The 17,219-nt window shown below is 56.6% G+C and overlaps 7 protein-coding genes across 7 annotated transcripts; 4 read left to right on the forward strand and 3 right to left on the reverse strand.

Moving 5' to 3' along the window:
* Positions 1-151: 151 nt before the first annotated feature.
* On the reverse strand, positions 152-792 carry LMH87_006886 (uncharacterized protein; the record flags this gene model as incomplete). The annotated part of the gene is made up of 2 exons (XM_056204848.1): positions 152-478; positions 598-792. The coding sequence occupies 2 exons, from the start codon at positions 790-792 to the stop codon at positions 152-154; spliced, it is 522 nt and encodes a 173-aa protein (XP_056060163.1).
* Positions 793-2,909: 2,117 nt separating this feature from the next.
* On the forward strand, positions 2,910-5,695 carry LMH87_006887 (uncharacterized protein; the record flags this gene model as incomplete). Its single annotated transcript, XM_056204849.1, has 3 exons — positions 2,910-3,064; positions 3,123-3,767; positions 3,820-5,695. The coding sequence occupies 3 exons, from the start codon at positions 2,910-2,912 to the stop codon at positions 5,693-5,695; spliced, it is 2,676 nt and encodes an 891-aa protein (XP_056060164.1).
* A 306-nt stretch (positions 5,696-6,001) lies between these two features.
* LMH87_006888 (uncharacterized protein) lies at positions 6,002-7,982 on the reverse strand (the record flags this gene model as incomplete). Its single annotated transcript, XM_056204850.1, has 4 exons — positions 6,002-6,450; positions 6,532-6,784; positions 6,852-7,628; positions 7,824-7,982. 4 exons carry the CDS (start codon positions 7,980-7,982, stop codon positions 6,002-6,004), a joined length of 1,638 nt encoding a protein of 545 aa, XP_056060165.1.
* Positions 7,983-8,614: 632 nt separating this feature from the next.
* Positions 8,615-9,168, reverse strand: LMH87_006889 (uncharacterized protein; the record flags this gene model as incomplete). Its single annotated transcript, XM_056204851.1, has 2 exons — positions 8,615-9,025; positions 9,100-9,168. The coding sequence occupies 2 exons, from the start codon at positions 9,166-9,168 to the stop codon at positions 8,615-8,617; spliced, it is 480 nt and encodes a 159-aa protein (XP_056060166.1).
* Positions 9,169-10,009: 841 nt separating this feature from the next.
* LMH87_006890 (uncharacterized protein) lies at positions 10,010-11,311 on the forward strand (the record flags this gene model as incomplete). The annotated part of the gene is made up of 1 exon (XM_056204852.1): positions 10,010-11,311. One exon carries the CDS (start codon positions 10,010-10,012, stop codon positions 11,309-11,311), a length of 1,302 nt encoding a protein of 433 aa, XP_056060167.1.
* A 1,290-nt stretch (positions 11,312-12,601) lies between these two features.
* Positions 12,602-15,631, forward strand: LMH87_006891 (uncharacterized protein; the record flags this gene model as incomplete). Its single annotated transcript, XM_056204854.1, has 2 exons — positions 12,602-12,911; positions 12,978-15,631. 2 exons carry the CDS (start codon positions 12,602-12,604, stop codon positions 15,629-15,631), a joined length of 2,964 nt encoding a protein of 987 aa, XP_056060168.1.
* Positions 15,632-16,723: 1,092 nt separating this feature from the next.
* LMH87_006892 (uncharacterized protein) lies at positions 16,724-17,187 on the forward strand (the record flags this gene model as incomplete). Its single annotated transcript, XM_056204855.1, has 4 exons — positions 16,724-16,744; positions 16,814-16,890; positions 16,963-17,016; positions 17,085-17,187. The coding sequence occupies 4 exons, from the start codon at positions 16,724-16,726 to the stop codon at positions 17,185-17,187; spliced, it is 255 nt and encodes an 84-aa protein (XP_056060169.1).
* Positions 17,188-17,219: the final 32 nt, after the last annotated feature.

Raw genomic sequence — 17,219 nt, forward strand, 5'->3', positions numbered from 1 at the left:
CGACCCAATTGGTAAAAATGAATAGAAAATAAACATCCTTGTTGTTGTAATTTCGAGAAGAGCTGTTGTGTATCCCAATGCCAGGTATCAAAAACCACCATAAACGCCATAGTCATGAATCGTTGCGCTGTCGAGCGTGGCTCGAGCCGGGCTAGTCGGCAAACAGAGCCTCGTTCTTGCTCGGCCCTATCAGCTTGACAGTCTTGCTATGACGGATTTTGCTGATAAATTCAACAATAACGTCGTTCTCCTGGATGCCGACCCCATTAAAGTGCTTGCGCACAGCGAGTGCCAGGTGGTCTTTGTTCTGGCGACGGGCCCTCTTCTTGCGCACCATGGTAGGCGAGTACAGGCCGATGCCGGCTTTTTCTGAGAGGACGTATTGGTGATATGTGCTCGCAAACGACGTCGCGGAAGGGAGGTCGTGTTCTCGTCGGTAGGCGTGCAGGGCGTCTCGCTCGAAGGTGGCCCAGGGGATCTATGGGCGCGGGGAGAAGTCAGCTTTCACTCTCGTGAGGCGGGGTGCAGAAATCGGAAATGGCCGCGATCGGAATTACAGCAAACTCGGGAAGTTTGGGAAGAGCAGAGAGAGCTTACGGTAGGAGGCGCGGGCTCGGACAAGCCAGGGGCGGGCGCTGAAGTCGGCGCACTGGTCGGCGCTTCGCGAGGTTGGTTGTTGCTGGTCTGGCTGGCGTTGCGACGCATCTTTGCGGAGGATGCTGAAGGGCGTTCTTTTGTAGCGGGGCCGTCTGGCTTGTCATCCTGCCCTCGGGCAGAGGTTTTGGGGGGCATGGCGAGTGGTTCGCGGCTGGTGTAGACAGAAGTTGAAGAGGAGGAGGAAGAGGAGGAAACTGGCGGCGGTGCGAGCGACGCACTTTGGCGCAGGTAAGGCTGCACCGCAGTACTGGTACACTCACTGACTGTACTGGTAGGGCGGCCAAAAATTGCAGGGTGGGACGCTAAAGCACCAGGCAAGACGCTGTACTGGTAAGCCGTACCTACTGATAGGCAGGCGTGTGACTCGCTCAGCAAATCGCGGTGGGGCATCAACAGTAACAAGGTACCAGTGATGCGTGGCGTGCAAGCCGTTGAACTCAAATGAGGGGCAAAAAAAGTGAGAAAAACACTGCGAGATGTTCCTGTAAGCGCTGAAGCTGACTGCTGCCAGAAACAAGCGGTAAATTAGTAGAATCGGACCTGTCGAACCGCCCTTCCAGTGGTCCAACAGTGTACCTGTTCTTGCCCCGCATTCTGGAGGCGGAGACGTCACTGTGCCGCGGTATCGTCTGGCCATTCCTGATGACTGGTTGGGCTTACAAGAAGCCGTTGTCTTTGCGAACTACAAGGCGAGGTTTGAGGAGTGTCATTGAGGTCTCTAGAGCTCAATTGAGCCCGGCGTCCGATGTTTATATGTAGATGCCCCCAATGCACGTGTTCAAAGCGCGTACGTCGTAGACCATGGCGTTTGTCCACGACCGATTACAAGCCAAACAAAAAAGTTGCGAGTAGAGAAACAAAATCATCAAATTGTCAGCAAATTGTTCAACGTGAAACAACATGTCGCGATTGATACCCAGGTTAGCTACCATGCTATGATCTGTGCTAGAGTTCATGTGTTGAGGCATACCTAGGAAAGAGGTACCCTACACAAATCGGGGTACTACATCCCACTACGTACGCAGTCGTAGTTTTTGGGCGTGTAATTTACACAACTTTATGGTGAGAATGATGCCGAATACAGAATGCGCTGCATAATATAGACTTGGCTGCCTACCTGCCTACCTACCTACCTTGTGATGGCGGCTCACGCCTTGATACCCCGCATGGCCGTCTCCAACTCTGCTTCTCCAACCGGCAGCCCGCCAGCTGTCATGACCATCGTGTGCTGGGTGGGGCGGCAGCGGTGGTACCGAAACTTTGAGATTCTGGCCCTGAATTTGTGTAGCCGGATGGCCGGCCGCGTACGTTAACCAAGCTCCCAACCTACGCGGTCTGTCCGTCATATGCCGCTGCCCTGGAGGCGCAAGGCGGTTGCGAAACGTCCCGGCAGACTTTCCGGAGACGCCGACTGGGGGCTGTGGGAGGTCTGCCTGTATCTAGTTACTCCCAGTACTGTACCCAAGCAACCAAGCAACAAGGTGCTTGACTTGGGGCACTGCCCCGGCTATTTCGTTAGGTAGTATTTGCCGCTGCAACAACACGGGCCTGCAGGCTTCCGGCTGCACGGGCTTTGGGGGCTCTTGGCGCAGGCTTAGGGCCGTCTGCGCCCTGTAGCCATCCTGGAGCGTACGTACGCCACTACGACCACCAGACCCCAGAGCCACTCAGGCGCTGTGCCGGTCGGTACGGATTGCGGAGTGCCTGCAAAGAGCATCAAGCCGTGCCCCCACTCGCTAGCCGGCCGTCCCAGTGTCTTTTCAGACCAGAGAGAGATGCGCCTCACTTCTCTTCACTAAACATTGCTCTTTATCTAGAATCAACTAGGAAACGCAACGGCGACGTGCTATATGCCATATCTACAACGACCCTGAAACCGTGTCCCCCAATTCGTACCGCTTCCTCCACGGCCGGAGCTCGGCTCCCTTCTCCTCGGCCATCTCTCGCCCTCGTCACCAACCACCAATTGTCCTCACCAAGTCCTCACCAAGCCCGCCCGAGCAATCGTTTTGATGGTTGCGCCGTCAAATATCGGAACAGGACCTGCATCTCCAAGGAAGAGACTGGTGCATCTTGAACCTACCTACTCCACGCGCTACAAGAGCACCGTCTCTTGCCGCGTCTGGATAAGCCACAGCTCAGCCGACCTGCCATCAACTGGGTGACGGCAGCCAGGCATTGACGCCATCAAATCATACGCAATGAGACACTGTCCATGACGAGGCAAAAACCCAGCGGCATTGGTGCTGAAGATGTCTGACCCCCCTGGCTCACTGAGCCCCCACAATGGCATGGCGAGCCCAGGTCCTGCAAGGAAGCGCAAGAGAAAGAGCCGAAAAGGTCTCGAAAAGAGATTCACTTGCGAAATAGATGCATGTGGCAAGGTTTATTCGCGCGCAGAACATCTGTAAGCAACCCTGGACACCATCCCGACATCTTGTCTCAGGCTGACCCTGCTGTCTCAGTCAGCGGCATCAGCTCAACCACAACTCACCCCAGACTTTCCGCTGCGACTTTTCCGACTGCAGCCGTACCTTTGTCCGCCCCGACTTGCTCAAGCGTCACTTAGACAGACATGTCGCCAAAGGGACTCATGGAGTCGACACCAACGCCGCTGAAGCTCGCTCACCTTCACCACAGACACCGGAGGCCCCCATGCACGCGCAGGGGTATACCCAACAGGCTCATGTGCTTGCCGTAAACGATGGATATCGAGTGACCGCTGCGACGAGACAGTTTCGCAGCAATGCTACAGGCTCTCACATGGTTCCCGCCGACACTGTCGCCAGAGGAGGAACCCAAGTTCCACTTCAAAATCTTCCCAATCACAACCCACATCAGGTCGATATGGGCTACGGCTTAGCAACAGCAAGATATACGCAGGCACCGGAGAGGCGAAGCACTCCCCTCCAAACTGCGCCAGCAATGAACCAGATGGCTCTCTATGAACCCATGCCCTTGGGAGATGCCGGGCCAGTGTTTGGTGCCGATGCTGGGCTTCACAAATCTCCCACTGGCGGCATGCCTGAAGACTTTATGGCCTATTTATTTGATACTGCGTCGAATGCTTCTGGCGGGGGAACCGGGATGCTGCCAGCAGCGTCGATGAAGTAAGGAACCTGATCATTTGCCCAAGACAACTCGAGCTAACTGGCGCTGCAGCTATGGGGATCTCAACCATAATCAGAACCCAAATAGCAACTCCTATTTTGGAAGTCAGTCTGGCCCAATCCAGCAAATAGGACCGCAGCAAATTATGTCGGTGTACAATCTTTTGGAACCCAACATGCCAGAAGCCAGCATGTCTGACACCAGGAGCCAAGAATTGTTCGACTACATAAAAGCTCGGTTCCACGGCCACGAAAATGACGATCTCTGTCACACAAAAGACTCTATTATTTCCGGCGACAGAAGTAGCAGTGAGCATATGCTGAGCAAGCGAATGATGCAAGCCTACATCGGGTCATTTTGGAAGCACTTTAGCGCTCAGATGCCAATCCTGCACAAGCCGACCTTTGTCGCCGACAAAACACCGACGATTCTACTCTTGGTAATCATGGCCATCGGAGCTGCCTGTCTGGACAAGAAGCGCGGAACCGAAGTGACCCTGGCAGGGGTGCGCCTCTCAAACTTTCTCGTCACGCACCTGCGGTGGGAAGTTTTCATGGATCCAGGCTTCCGCCCCCCGGCGAAGCTATGGGTCTTTCAAACGCTCATCTTCCTAGAACTGTATGAGAAGATGTGCTCGACGAGAGAATTACATGAAAGAGCGCACATTCACCACGCCACCACCATTACCCTCATGCGGCGTGGTCGCAGCTTGATAGGAAAATCGTCTTCTGATTCACCGATTCATGCAGGTGGCTCCGCACCCGCAAAGACTGCAGATGAGCAGTGGGAACAATGGATCATCAATGAGTCAACTAGACGAGCTGCTTGCGCGGCGTTCACGATTGATTCGCTCCATGCGACCATGTTCGGTCATTCAGCTGTCATGGCCGCTCATGAGATGCGCTTACCACTGCCCTGCGACGACTCGCTTTGGACCGCCACGAGCAGTGCTGAATTTAGCAGGGTAGAGAAGAGGCTCATGAAGCAGGGCGTGACGCCCATCTCCTTTCTGGAAGGGCTTAAGAAAACCCTCAACAAGCAGCACGTGCACACAACCTACTTCGTCAGAGGCGTGCTCATGGCAGGTCTGCTCAATGTGACATATCATCTAAACCAGCGCGACTTGCAAGCCAATGTTCTCGGTGGCGGCATGGCGCATACGCCTGGCGGCCGAGACAAGTGGCGGACTGCACTGACACGCGCATATGACTTTTGGAAAACAGATTTCGACTGTTTCCTGACAGGAAAAGAGCCGCCACGAGACCCATACGGCGACGATGAAGTGGACACGGAGATATGCACCATGTTTGAGAGCCGCACAGTGCTGCATCACCTGGCGCACATGGCTATGCACGCCGACATTGTCGATTGCCAAATCTTTGCAGGTGCCAAGCGACTGCTGGGCCGACCGGTTGGCGCAAATGAGTTTTCAGCCGCACAGCGGCGCATCAAAGAGGACTGGGCACCATCGGCGAAAGCCCGCGACGCCGCCTTTTACGCGCTCAAGGTCCTTCGCTTCGTACTGGCGCCCGACCAGATCGGACGAAAGGAGGACGTGCCGGTGCGGTCGCAGCCTGGTCAACCGTACGAGGTCCGAAACGACATTTTGCTCAACCGTCCGTGGGTCCTCTACTTCGCGGCGCTGATTATCTGGTGCTACGGATACGCCTTGGAGGGGCCGACCCTGCGGTATGCGGAGCCGACGACGCACCGGGATCGGTGGGCGCAGATGCGCGGCTATCTCTCTGTGCATGCCAGCCTGGACGAGCCGAGCGAGCTGCAGGACATGAGAGGTTTCAACGGGAATATAGCGCTGCTCATGGTGCTGCGGGACTCGCTGGGGCAGTCGCGGTGGGAGCTGCTGCACGAGGCGGGCAAGCTGTTGCAGAACTGCATAGCGCTGAGCCAAGGCCGTGGGACTCCATGATGTTGTAATGATAGGGAATGGATGTACGTGTCAGAAGTAAACTAACCGTCAATCTAAGCCAAAAAAATACGATTTTCAAAATTTAATCTCCAAAAGAAAGTCATGGTCTAAAAACCCCCCCCCAACTCCATCACTATAATAAGAAACAAGATAAAGAAGGATAAAAAAAAGGATAAATAGAATCAATGAGAAGAATAAGAATAAAAAGGGGAAATACATTTGACTAAAGCTACTAGCTACTATAAGTTTAACATGTTTATTCATACACTATTCCTGATTATTTCAATTCGTTACTTTGCCAATTCCTCACACGTCGTCCTCTCCCGGAGGCGCCGCCGTCAGCATCTCCATGCTCATGTTCGCGTCCAGCAGCAGCGCAGGTAGCTCTCCCCTGAGCGTCTCATAGTCCACCTCGAGCTCCTCCTCCTCCTCAAGGTCCTCGCCGGCCGAGTAGTCCATCTCGCCCTCGGGGTCCGAGTCGTCGACGGAGACGAGCGCGCTGTACGCCAGGAAGCCCGTGGGCAGCATGTCGGCGAGGCGGCCGTAGGGGGCCTCGGAGTCGCTCGCCTTCCAGATGGCGGTCGGGCCGACGGGCCCGTGGGCGTCGTACTCGCTGTCGAACCAGAAGCCGACGACGCCGCGGGCGGAGCGCACGCCGCCGACCTGGACGCCCTCGCTCTTCCAGCGCTCCTCGCCGTTGTAGAGGGAGGACGACGTCCAGCGCACCTCGCCTTCTTTTGTCAGGCGGACCGTGCCTGAAGCTTGTTGAGTCAGTCCAACTAGCCAACGAGAAACGTCTTCTTTCAACAGGGGCGCCTGATGAAAGTCGTGCTCACCTTTTAGTTCAGAGGACGCGTTGGCGTCCCAGCCATCGTCCAGCAGCCTCGAGTCGCCCGCAAAGTGCACGACGGGGAGTTCTTGCCCGTCGTCTGGCCCTGGCGGTTCTATATGCGTGACGCGCAGTTTCAGGATGATGAGCCGCGTGGCCTCGCCGACGCTGATGCCTGGCCGCGGCAGGTTTGTGGGAAACGGATCGCCCATGGGAAAGTTGTAGTTGAAAAAGTCGTTGTAGTCGAGAAAGCACACCACCTAAACACGGCTGTCAGTCCGAGATTATTTGTGTACAAAAAAAAAAAAGAAAAGCCAAGTCACATACTCGGTACCATGTCCCCGTGATGCCGTACGGATCGCTGAGCTCCAGCGACGACAGCTCCGGCGCCGGCGACGGGGTCGGCGTCGGCATGTAGCTCTGCGCCCACGATCCCGAGAACGGCGTGCTCCACACGTCGCTAAAGAGCTTGGCGACGAAGCGCTTCGACTGGATGTTGTAGCCGAGGACAATCATGACGGCCTCGACCTTTTCCCAGTCGACGCGGCCGGAGCCGTCGTCGCGAAAGGGGCCCCAGCGGGTGCGCGCCGTGTGGCCGCGCATGTCGTAGACGGTCGAGCAGGCAAACGGGTAGGTGCGCTCGGAGCGCAGCCGGCCGACGTTTTGGATGGGCGTGCCGTAGAGGCAGTGGAGCTGCGCGCTGCGCTGGTGAGTCTTGGTCTGCTCGTTGTCGTCGTCGTCGTCGTCGTCGTCGCCTTTGTTGCCATTTTGATCGTCGTGGGCGTGAGGAAACTGGAGCGGCCGCTCGCAGCGCACGCGGTCAAACAGAAAAGAGCGCTCGAGAAAGGCTGCGCGCGTCGAGTCGCTGCCGGCAAAGAGCTGCCGCAGGAAATCGGCGTTGCGCGAGGCGCTGTGCGTGTTGGAGTTGTCGTTGGTGTACCCGCGGGAGGAGGCGCGTGAGAGTAGGTTTGTGACTGTCTTGTAGACGAATGCCAGCTCTGGCTCCTTGTCTGATGCCGCTGGGCGTTGACATATAAGCTGGAGCCGGGCAAAGTCATGCAGGGCCTGCTCCCAGTCTATGTCATTGCTGTTGTGTGGTTTATCCTACATGGGTAGTTAGATTGAGTTGGTCAGGGGAAGAATCACGAAGAAGGCCACTAAGAACAACAAGGCTGATAAGAAGCATAACCCGGATAAACAGGACAATCGATGAACAGGGTACGATGAAAAAGAAGAAAAAGCACGAAATTGACATTACTTCTAGGACTCTAATGCGACAGCCTTGCCATGTTTACTCACTAGATGGTTGAGGTATACGTCTTGGCACAGCTTCCAGTTGCCCTTGACGTAGTCGTTGAGCACCTTGCAGACACGGGGCAGGGCGCCGAGATCTGTGGGGTCCAGCCAGGAAAATATGTAATGTAGGAGCTCCGCGGGCAGCGTTGTGAGCCGCGGCATCGTGTTTGGTCTTCTTTGACTGAGAAATATGAGCTTCAGTCCTTGCAAGAGGCAAGATGAGGAAGCGTGAAGTGCACTTTTTGATGGGGCCGTTTGCGTGATGACGATGGATGGACGGATGGACCGTCTTGGGGGAGCTTCGGACTTAATGGTGCCCCACCATCCCTCCCTGCCGGATCCGCTCAAGGAATGGCTTTAAGAGAGAGAAAACGCGGCTTTAAGTTGGCGTGCAGCTCGACGGAGTTTTAGACCATCTATCTGTGCATATGGTGTTCTACCGAGATGGATTTGCTCCCAGCGCAGTGCAAATCAGTCATGACTCTCCCCGCCATCGGAGAGCCGTGCTGTACCAGATCGGGTTCCACCCCCACTCTGCCATCGTGGGCGCGTCGCTTTTGATGTCTATTAATGTTTGCTCTATAATGGTTAAAATCACAAAACAAACATTTCGGTGCTATGCTGCCTGGTATGTGTAAAGTCTTCAAGACATGCTCAGAAACTTGTTCACAAAAGAAACGTTTTGGAAGGGACTATGCTGCCGTTTAGTTGTATGTGAAATCTATAAAATCTATTCAACGCTGCACAAGGCGAGAGAAAAAAAGTGGCCATATTACGTCTCCGAAATAACCTCTCTACATCTTCGAAACTGGCGGATCCGTGTTGACCTTGTCGTGGTCGCACGTCGCCAGGACAGCGCCGTCCGACTTGCGGCGGAGCGTGCCGCGAAGCAGGGCCATGTTGCGGCCGACCGACACAATCTCCGTCTCGAGCAGGCACTCGGTGCCGACGGGCGCGGGGCGGAGGTAGGAGACGTCGAGCTTGCGGCTGACGCCCATGAAGCTCCAGTAGCCTGGCTTGCAGACGAGGGCGAGGGGCATCGACGTGGCCCAGTCAAAGAGCGTGGCGATGGCGCCGCCGTGCATGTTGCCGCTGGCGTTGTTGTGGCACTCGTCGACAGTGAAGGAAAAGGTGACGCCCGGGTGCGGCCCGTCGGGCTTGACTGACTGGAGCTTGACAAAAGGCGAGATGCGACTCTGCCAGTTCTGGGTTGATGAGGTGCGGTTTAGCGAGGTGAGATGAGAGAGGGAGGGAGGGTGCTGCTGGCGTGCTTTCTTACCGTGTTGCTATTGGTGGACCAGTCGAGGAACATCTGGATGCGCTCCTTTGGGCTTGCGTCGGTATCCATCTTGACGATTGGCTTTGTAGGTGAGTAGGGAGACGACGAGGTTGGTGATGGAATGCGAGATGGATCGTGGACAGCTGCCGGGTATATAGCCGAGCTCTGTTGGCGAAGGCAGAGGGTAGAATGCGTGGATATCCTAGAGTTGATGGCAGGGAAAAATGAAGCGAGTCTGCTAGCTTCTCACGCTGCTGACGATGCTGTATAGTTGAGTAAAAGGGCAAGATGGGAGACTGATTGTGTGTTGGGATGAGTGAATGTCTGAGTCTTGATCCAACTCGACACAAACGCGCAATTTGACTGGCTGCGACGACCTCGGGACACGGACTCGTCGGCGCCCTTGCCAGAACTCCATGGAGGACTTCCAGGCGGGTACCTGGCGCTGCATTTTGCGGAGACATGTCCGATTAGTTACAGGGCGTTACTGCGTCTTACAGGGGAAATTTGACAGATACCATATTACCTACAGCGCCTGTGACACGCTATTGGCAGCTCGCTACAGGTCGCGCTAGTGCCCCGGACCGCCGCCGGTTGCGGGTGCCCGCGCAGCTTAGAGCTTCGGCCCCGTACGACTGCCGAGGTCCTTTTCACATGAGACACCCTCCACGCATCATTATTCAGCCCTTTTTCCATCAATCGCTTCTTCGTCACCATCCGAAAGCTTCTCTACCGCCATGCCTTGATACGAATCTACGACTGTCCACTACCGACTACAGCTTCCTCTCGACTTGCTCTTCGTGCGCCGCCCCGTCGCGGCTTCAAACGCCGTCTGCTGGCTGTGCCTCGGCCGACTCCGACGCCATAATCCTACGCAACAACCTGCCGCCATCACATCCCATCCGCCAGCATGGAGTTCGTCACGGCCCTCCGGGGCACCTTTGACGACCAGAAGCCCTCGCTCTTCGAGGTGCTGTCGGAGCAGCAGCTCAACCACCTGCTGCCGCTGACGCTGCGCTACCTCCTCACCGTCGCCACGCAGCGCCACCCGCGCTACCTGCTGCGCGCGCTCAACTCGTTTGACGAGCTGCACGCGCTGCTCATGCTGCTCGTCGAGCGCCACTACCTGCGCTCCCGCGGCGGCTCCTTCACCGAGCACTTTTACGGCCTCAAGCGCGAAAAGGCCCTCCGCGCCGAGGTGCCCCGCGCCAGCATGGCCGCGCCGCACCTCGTCCGCGACACCCTCCGCCTCACCACCCGCGACGTCTGGATGAACCTTGCCGTCCTCGTCGGCGTCCCCTACCTCAAGCGCAAGCTCGACGAGGCCCACGAGGTCAACGCGCCCCGCGCCCTGCTCGGCGCTGCCTACACCCGCATGCCCGACAACCCGACCCTGCGTGACCGCTTCATCCACTACTACCGATGGTTTCTCACCAACATATACCCCTCCGTCAACGCAGGCTACTACTTTGCCATGCTGGCGTTCAACCTCGCCTACCTGTTTGACCGCACAAAGTTCCACAGCCCGCTCATGTGGCTCATCGGCACCCGCCTCCGCCGCATGACGGCCGCCGACTACCAGGCCATTGACGCCCTGTCGGCCAAGTCGACGGCCGACAACCGACCGGGACAGTCGCTCTTCTCGCCTCGCAACTTGGGCACCAAGGTGCTCTCGAGCCTGTCGATTGCCCTGCCCATGAGCATTTTCGCGCTCAAGTTTCTCGAGTGGTGGTACCAATCCGACTTTGCCAAGCAGCTGACGCGCAAGGCGACCGAGAACATTGAGCTGCCCCCTCCCATCATTTCCGGCCTCCTGGGCAAGCACCTGAAGAAATCCAGCTCGACGGCATCAGACGAAAAGCACGCTGCCGGCGCGGACAATGAGGCCACTGACTCGCCGGAGACGGAAATTGCTGCCAAAGACGCCCCCGTCGCCAAACCCTCCCGGCTGCCCATATTTGTCGTCTCATTCCCTGAAGACTCGGCGTGCTGCCCCATTTGCCTCGAGGATATCGTGACCCCGACCGCCTGCCAGACCGGGGTGGTCTACTGTTATACTTGTATTCACAGGTGGATCGAAGGGATGCATCCCAAGCAGGAGACGTTTATGGAGACCAAGGCCGGCAAATGGGAAAGTGGTCAGGGCCGCTGCGCCGTTACCGGGAGACGCGTCCTGGGCGGCACGGAGGGTCTGCGACGCATCATGGTCTAAGATTGCGTGGGCTGCGAACGAAGCGGAAATATTGAAAATCTCGGTGATCCGAGAATAGCAACCAAAGGGCAACGCGTGGGCCAAGCGTTCCAGCCAGGAACAAGGGGTTTAGATCAGCCCACTGACTCATCCCCCTTTTATGCTTGGGCGGGGGATTTTGAGAAGAAAAAAAGTCTACTTGGTTCGCCATGCTTGGGAATGGGGAGACGCAATGTACATTACAGCAAGGGGTTTTCTTTTTTTGTCCCTTTTTATAAAGGTGGGCGATTACATATCTCGCGGCGTTTCAAGTTTTTTTATACCCTACTAGTACAATAAAAAAAGAAGAATGAACCAAGAACCCGTGGTCTACCGGCGAGCGGTGTGCTGCGTCAACCATGCTGAGGCATGCAAAATGCGTCGTGAGCCAATCAGGTGGCGTCGTTGAGGAATCGACGGCGGTGGTCTGGAATGTTGGCGATGGCGTCCCGGCCAGGCACGGGCATGGATGGGGATGGTCAACCACCACCGCCCCGGCACGACGACAACCGGGGGTCCGCTTCAGCTAGCAAACGCCAGCCAAAGGCGCGAGGCGCTCTCCATGTCTTGGAAAATTCTCCAAGGCGTCGTGGGCGTGTCGACCCAGTGACCGCATCTGGACTTTCTGTCTGAGACATGCACCCTCCCTCGTCGTCATCATTGGCCGGGACCGAGCAGGCCAGGAACCCAATGTCTCCGCTTCCATGCGAGACAGGGTAGATTGTCTCAGCTCATTCACGATCAGAGACCCTACTGACCAGTGCAGGGCCATTGTTCCCGGCAGGCGTACGCCACGGCATTGTTCGCCGCGCCGGAGCCTCGCCCAGGCACTTTACGAATCGCCTCGCGCTGGAATGCTCCCTGGCGTTGCCAACCTCTGCGTGGCGTGATTACGGGCCTTTTCCTGGCCTATTCTTCCAAATGGCCCTCGAAAGCGGCGAAACCGCCAACACCCACCCAGCCTCACCTGGACAATCATTCATTCCTGCAAGATGCTGGGGACAAGGACTTTGTCTGGCCCATCGCCAAGGATCGTCATCTGCCTTGCGTATATAGTCTTGCCGTCGCTGTCCGGACAACTCATCTCTTCGAACCCCTTTCCCTTCTTCTTCATCAGACTTTGAACCATTCATCTGTTCACCGCACACACTGGAGACTTTGAAGAGCATTTCTTGATTCCTTCGAGAAACTCTCTCATCACCCAGTCTCTAGGGTTCAACAGTCAGACTCATACGAACCAGACGACGTCTCCTACTTTTCACGTTGCCTACCATGGCTTACTCTCTGGTAAACTCGTATGCTGGAGACGCCCTCATCAGCGGCTTCAACTGGATAGACACGCCCGACTACTCAAACGGCTTCGTCCGGTATCAGAGCCAAGCCAACGCGGCTAGCCATGGCCTCTTCGCCGTCGACGAGCAAACCGGCGTCGTCCGCATCGGCGTCGACCACACCAACACATATGACGTTTCCAGCGGACGCCCGAGCATCCGCATCGAGAGCAAGGATGCCTACAACCACGGCCTCTTCATCGGCGACTTTCTTCACATGCCACCGTCTCAGTGCGGTGTATGGCCAGCTTGTAAGTTTTCTCTCTCATCACCAAACGGCAAAACTTGATCTCTCACTAACACGACCGCTTCTTCAGTCTGGGCGTATGGAACCAACTGGCCCGCCGGCGGCGAGATTGACATCATCGAGGGCGCCAACACGGCCCACCGCAACATCATCTCGGCGCACACCACGCCGGGCTGCCAGCTTGGCCCCGACGTGCTGAGCATGGCGTCGGGCGCGGCGCAGAGCACAAATTGCGACGTCGGCACGCAAAACATTGGCTGCGGCTACGTGCCCGCCGCCGGCGACACCTCGTCGTACGGCGACACCTTCAACGCCGTGGGCGGCGGCATCTACGCCATGCAATGGGACGACGAGTACATCAAGGTCTGGCACTTTGACCGCGCCTCGGCGCCCGCGGATATCGCCGCCAAGAAGCCTAAGCCTGACACCTGGGGTAAGCCACAGGCCGTGTACGGCGGCAAGAGCTGCGACGTCAAATCGCACTTTCGCGACATGAGCATCGTCCTCAACATCAACTTTTGCGGCGACTACGGCAACGCCGTGTGGGCCAACGACGGCTGCGCCGCGCTGGCGCCCACCTGCTCCGAGTGGGTGGCCAAGAACCCGGCCGCCTTTGCCAACGCCTACTGGGACGTCAACTACATTGACGCGTATGTCCAGGGCGCTGCCAGCCCATCTGGTAGCAGCGTCCCGTCTGGCATCTTCCCGTCTGCCAGCGGCATCGCCAATCCCAACCAGCCGAGCAACATCCAGACCGCTTCCTTCACGCGCCTCCCCGGCACTGCTCCCAGCAACAACGGCACCTTCACTCGCTTCCCCGTGGCCAACAACTCCTCCGCCTCCATGCCCAACCCCACCAACCCATCCTCCTTCGAGTCCACCACCTGGACGACCAAGACCTCGACCGACACCCGCACCGTCACCGTGCCCAGCGGCCCCATCCCGACCGCGACGCTGCCCTCGCCCAGCGGCAAGCCGCACGCCAACCCGGCCAACCTCGACGGCTTCTCCTACCTGGGCTGCTTCGGCTCCAGCAGCGGCTTCAAGTCGTTTGACAAGGTGGCCGACAGCGCTGACATGGACCTCGACAAGTGCATCGACCTCTGCCGCGGCAAGAAGTACGCCGGCGTCTTCGACACGACCTGCTACTGCGCCGCCGAGCTCGACGCCGACACGCGCGTCAGCATGGATACCTGCGACACGGCCTGCCCCGGCGACAGCAGCCAGTTCTGCGGCGGCCGCGTCAAGAGCAACGGCAAGTTCATCGGCGCTACGGCCAACATTACGCTTCCGCGGACGTCAAGCGCCGTCTCCGGCGGCGTGCCCATGCCCATTGCGACTGAGGGTGAGTACATGCCGGGTGGCGGCGCTGTCAATGGCACCTCGGGCAACTCTACCAGGCCGGAGCAGCCCGCCCCCAGCGGCAGTGGAAGTCCCATTGCCAAGGGCAACTCTACCGCTGCTCCCGAGACTCCCAAAGTCGCCAACACTGGCGCCAAGTTCAACTCGACTGGTCCTGAGATTCTCCCCGCCTTTTCCAGCTCGCCTGCGTCTAGCTCGTCTGCTTCTGGCGGCACTAGGTCCAGCTCTTCCATCGCACCTCCTACCACTGCCATCAACCCTGTTGCCAAGTTCAACTCTACTGGCCCCGAGATCCCGGCTCCCGCTCCCGGCAGCTCCAAGACTACCTCTTCTGACATTCCGGAAGTCACCATTCCTGTCTACCCCGTCGAGGCCAAGGTAAAGAACGCAACTGCACCCGAGAGTACGCAGCAGACGAGCGGCAGCCCCAGCCTCGGTAGCAGCAGCCCTAGCAGCAGTAGCGCGGCGCCCGCGTCGAGCGCCCCTGCCCCGGCACTGTTCCGCAACTCGACCTTTGTCGGCCGCGGCGTCCACGGTGCTCGTTGGGCGATGCTGAAGAATGCCCGCCGCGGCATGCCGGTCCGCCGCGAGGCTGCCGACTTTCTGCTCACCGTCTACGCTGCGGTTGCCAAGGAAGAGCCTCCCAAGCAGCCTCCTGGTATGGGCCTTCAGACCCCCCACTCCTCCGCCACCATCATGCGCACCCTCGACGCCTCTGTCGGCGCCGGGGGCAGCATCAGCACTACCAGCAGTGGCAGCGGTAACGGCAACGCCGCCACCAGCACCACCAGCACTGTTGTGACGACCATTACCTACCAGACTGTCCACCCGTCCAACCCGTCCAAGATCATCACGGAAAAGTACGTCACGACCATTGTCAAGGCTCACTGCGGCTGCACCGAGACCCCCCTTCCCGTCATGACTGTGCCCATGGAGACCAAGGTCGTGTCTTGCTCAGCCTGCGGCCACAAGGGCGCCAACACTGTGACTGTGACTGTCCCTTGCTCGGTCTCCATCGCCACACCGACTGCCAGCAACGTGCCACCCGCTTCTCACGGAATTGCACCGCCTGCTTCCCACAGCAATGCCCCCCCCTCTTCGGATGGCAACGCCAATCCCTCCTCCAACGGCCAGGTTCTCCCCTCTTCGAACGGCAACAAACCTGCCCCTTCGAGCGGCAATGTGCCCGCCGCCGCTAATAGCAACGCACCTACCGCCTCTAACGGCAACACGCCTCCTGCTTCGAGTGGCAACGTTCCTACTGTGGCACCCTCGACCGTCCCTACTGTTGCCGGTGCCTCGGGCCTGAAGGTGACGTCGCTGCTCTTCAGCACCATGCTGGCCATGGCTCTTCTTCTGTGAAGTTGAGGAAAAGAAAAGCAACAGATTCATTTTGGATATCTTTGGATTGGAGGGGAAACTGAAACAGATTGAACATGATACCACATGGAGGAAATCAAACAGAATTAACCAACACAGCATCAGCGATTTTGAGATTTACTTTTTCTTTTTCTTGGGTTATTATTAATTAGAATACACAACTGTACGAAAGGCGTACGACAATTTGTTGCGCACTGCGCTTGCAGGCAATTTTTAATCTAGATCGTCGATAGAGAGATCTTATTAGCTAGAAACTACAAACAAATGACAAAAACATTTAAAATACTTTTACTTGCCCTTGGATACCGCAGCACAGGACTGGGTAGCATAGAGTAACACACGCACCACACAGCATAGCACATGAGCACCAACCCGTCCTTCGTCGCCCGCATCGGAGAGAGTTAAAATTCGTGCCCCCTTTTCCTAGGGGCACTGCAGTATAAGAGGTAGTAAAAAAACTATCCTGATCATTGGAAGCCGCTGTTTCTGCGTCCTTCGCCTGACCCCTAGCCATTCCGCGGAACGTCGAGCAGCATCATCCGAAGGCAAACCAATCTGAACTTGTCATGCAAAATAGTGCCGCTAAAATACGGGTTGCAAGATATTGTGGTAGATGTGCGAAACATATCCGTGCGTGTGGCTGAGGTACTGTATTACTTTTGCCAGGAAAGATTGTTCACAAAAAGTTGCGGGGAGATGCCGAACGCTGGGACAAAGGAAGAAAAAGCAAGACACGGGCCTCCCTCAATGGCCACACGGGTGCATATCTTAGACGGCAAGACCAAATGAAATATGCAGACATCTCTGCACTGCAACCCAAGGACCAGCTGAGCTGATATTCGGTATCAACCCCAAGTTTCAGCCCCCAGTGATGCTTCCGAGACACGTTGTGCAAAGAGATAACTATTGGCAAGACGGTGCAGAATAATTATAAAATCTGGTCGCGACCGCTCCGTTTTGACGTTTCCATACTGCTTCCTTATTCTTCTACACACGTCTTTACAGCTCTACAACTACACCGTTATTATGCGTTCTATGTTGGCAGTCACCCTCCTAGCCTTGGGCTCTGCTCAAATGGCTCTTGCTACCAAGGCGGTAAGATTAAACCACACTCTCCTTGTCAAAACGGCGATTGAGAAGGAAAGTACTAAATTCTTCGAATAGGCAACCTTTGTGCATGCTAGCGGAACGTTAACCCTCCAAGTTCAGGACAACATCTGCACCAACTTTAAAACCGACCAGTAAGTACCGCCACTCCGAGGCATAAGACTCTACTCCACTGTACCTGTTTTTATTAAAGCTTTGCCCACCAGGCCGAATTACGTTGCCTTGAACATTGAGAAGGGCTTTGACTGTGTGTTGTTTGAGTGAGTTGAGAAATATCAATATTGAGACACGTCTCGATTGGAAAAAAGAGATTCTAACAGGATGGTAGCAAGAAAAACTGTGTCGGCAAAGGTACTGGCCTTGAGGCAGACAATCACAATGTGGAGGAGCTCAAGTTCAGATCAGTTGCATGCTTTCAAGCAGCAGCTTGACTGTTGAACAACTCAAAATCTTGAGTAATTAT

This window comes from Akanthomyces muscarius, chromosome 1, assembly GCF_028009165.1.
Source record: "Akanthomyces muscarius strain Ve6 chromosome 1, whole genome shotgun sequence".
NCBI classification, from domain to species: domain Eukaryota; kingdom Fungi; phylum Ascomycota; class Sordariomycetes; order Hypocreales; family Cordycipitaceae; genus Akanthomyces; species Akanthomyces muscarius.